Raw genomic sequence first — 1,995 nt, 5'->3', positions numbered from 1 at the left:
GATGCTGTCAGCTCCCAGTAGTTTCTCAGACAGATGGCAACAGAGCAGCCTTGCACTGACTGACCATCAGGTAAAGCACCGATGTTTGGTACCAGATTACTTGCCTGTCGTTCACAGGAATAACGGACTAGGAATAACAGACTAGGTAAACCAAACACAATTATTTTTTTTTTTTTCAGTAAGGCAAAAGGATATGAATTTCACATGCCTACTGTCATACAAAAGATCTTTAGTTTGTGTAAATGGCTATTGCCTTATCAGAGCTATGATAATTTACATCTGCTAAAGATCTGCTCCTACGTGTTTGCACTCTGTTGCACCGTTAACTGCAATGTTAACCCTGACACACATGAAACGTCTGCATTTATATTGATCCCAGTTTGACCTATTTCTTTCATTCCTTTTAATGTTTTAATGCACAATTGCCAGCACAGTTTTTGCAGATGGGTACACCTCAGAGTCTGGGCTAGAGTACGCTTCTGAAATCTTCATCTCCTGGACAAGATGCAGTGCTGGCTATATGTTTAAATATATGCCCAAGTTCCTTTCTCTTCAACACTCCTCTCAGAAATAGTATTTGCATTCCTTTTTTTCTATAAGTTTATTAAAAAGAGTAACATTTTATTTTTAAAAAAGTTGTGGCTGATTGTCAAATTACCTAATATAGCGTTTCTGTTACTATAAGGATTCTTTTAATTGGAAAAAAAAAAATTGTCAACTTTCTTGTCCTCACAAGCTATTATTCATTACCAATGCAGCAATATAGAAAACACAGCTTGGCTTACTACAATAAAGGCTCTGTTTCAATATTAGCATCCTAAATTCTGTCACTGCAGATCTCCGTGCATTGCACTGGGGGAAGGAAAAGAAAAAAGAAAACCAAAAATTTGTGTTCTTCAGGGGTAAATTATAAAAGATCTCCTAGCTGCAAACACAAATACTTCACTCATAACCCAAGCACCAGACCATTTCTTTGAAGACGCTTATGAGGCATTTAAGATATACAATGGCACAATATCATACAATGGAATTGAAAGAATTTTCTTGAGAAACCATTAACTTTGAAGGAATGTCTAGACAACTGTGTCAACAAATGCAAATAATTCATGCTTCTCAGCTTCTATCCAATGGATGGCCCCATGCTGAGTATACACAAACTCAGAAGAAAAAGGCATGTCACAGTCATATGACTAGGGAGTGTAACAGAGTCACACAGAAATTCAAGTCAATCTCAGAAAAAAAAAAACAACAAACCTTCAGAGAGCTCTTCCCCAGGGTAAGCCAGCAGTGGGATAGGCTTCTGGTCATTTTGGCTAGTTTAAAACAGAGACTTACATCTGGTGCACCCTGGCTTCAAAGCAGGGGCAATGGAAGAAACAGCTGTTTGTCATGACCATTCACTCGGTTAGAAAAATAAAAACTAAAGGACTCCAAAATACTGTACAACCTCTTGCAGTAACCAACAAAGTAGCTTCTGGAAACAATGCTTTTGCCAAAAATGCATCTGTAAGGCACTTAACAGGTATCTTTTTAATATATATATATAAAAAAATAAAATATGCACTGCAGCAACATTCACAAATACCCAGTTGTCTCAATTGTCTGTGTGTACAGTATAGTACATATATACATTCACTGTGACACAGGCCATCTCCGTAATTATACCTTCACAGGTGCTTTGGGCTGCCTGGTTAACTTCAGTGCCTGTGAATAGTAAACAAAACAAGTCACTTTTTTATATTCTTAAAGGACAATCAACAGCACAAGACAAGATTTTTATTTATAAGGGGCAACAAAACGTTCCATGTACTTCTGGGAGGCTGAGGAGTCAGCATGCAGCTGACAGGCCACTCCGGGGTTTGTGATGACATTTTTATCTCCGATAGCCCATCACAACCTCCTCGTATACAGATAGCCTTAACCGAGGAACCACAAGGAATATGGACCCCACTCAAACTACTTGTGGCACAGATACCAGAGCTTCTGACCCACTTA

The 1,995-nt window shown here is 38.4% G+C and overlaps 1 protein-coding gene across 1 annotated transcript in view; it reads right to left on the bottom strand.

Moving 5' to 3' along the window:
* Positions 1-498: 498 nt before the first annotated feature.
* The window catches only part of LOC104161036 (sodium/bile acid cotransporter 7-like), a 27,558-nt gene continuing 26,061 nt past the window's right edge, over positions 499-1,995 (bottom strand). Inside the window, exon 6 of the mRNA XM_009699325.1 lies at positions 499-1,704. Within this exon, the coding sequence (XP_009697627.1) occupies positions 1,660-1,704 (45 nt within the window). The 3' untranslated portion in view covers positions 499-1,659. The remainder of the gene's footprint in view (positions 1,705-1,995) is intronic.

Source organism: Cariama cristata, unplaced genomic scaffold, assembly GCF_000690535.1.
Source record: "Cariama cristata isolate BGI_N322 unplaced genomic scaffold, ASM69053v1 scaffold39814, whole genome shotgun sequence".
In the NCBI taxonomy this organism is placed as follows: domain Eukaryota; kingdom Metazoa; phylum Chordata; class Aves; order Cariamiformes; family Cariamidae; genus Cariama; species Cariama cristata.
The sequence above is the reverse complement of the archived record's forward strand: the minus strand, read 5'-3'. Positions and strand labels throughout refer to the sequence as shown.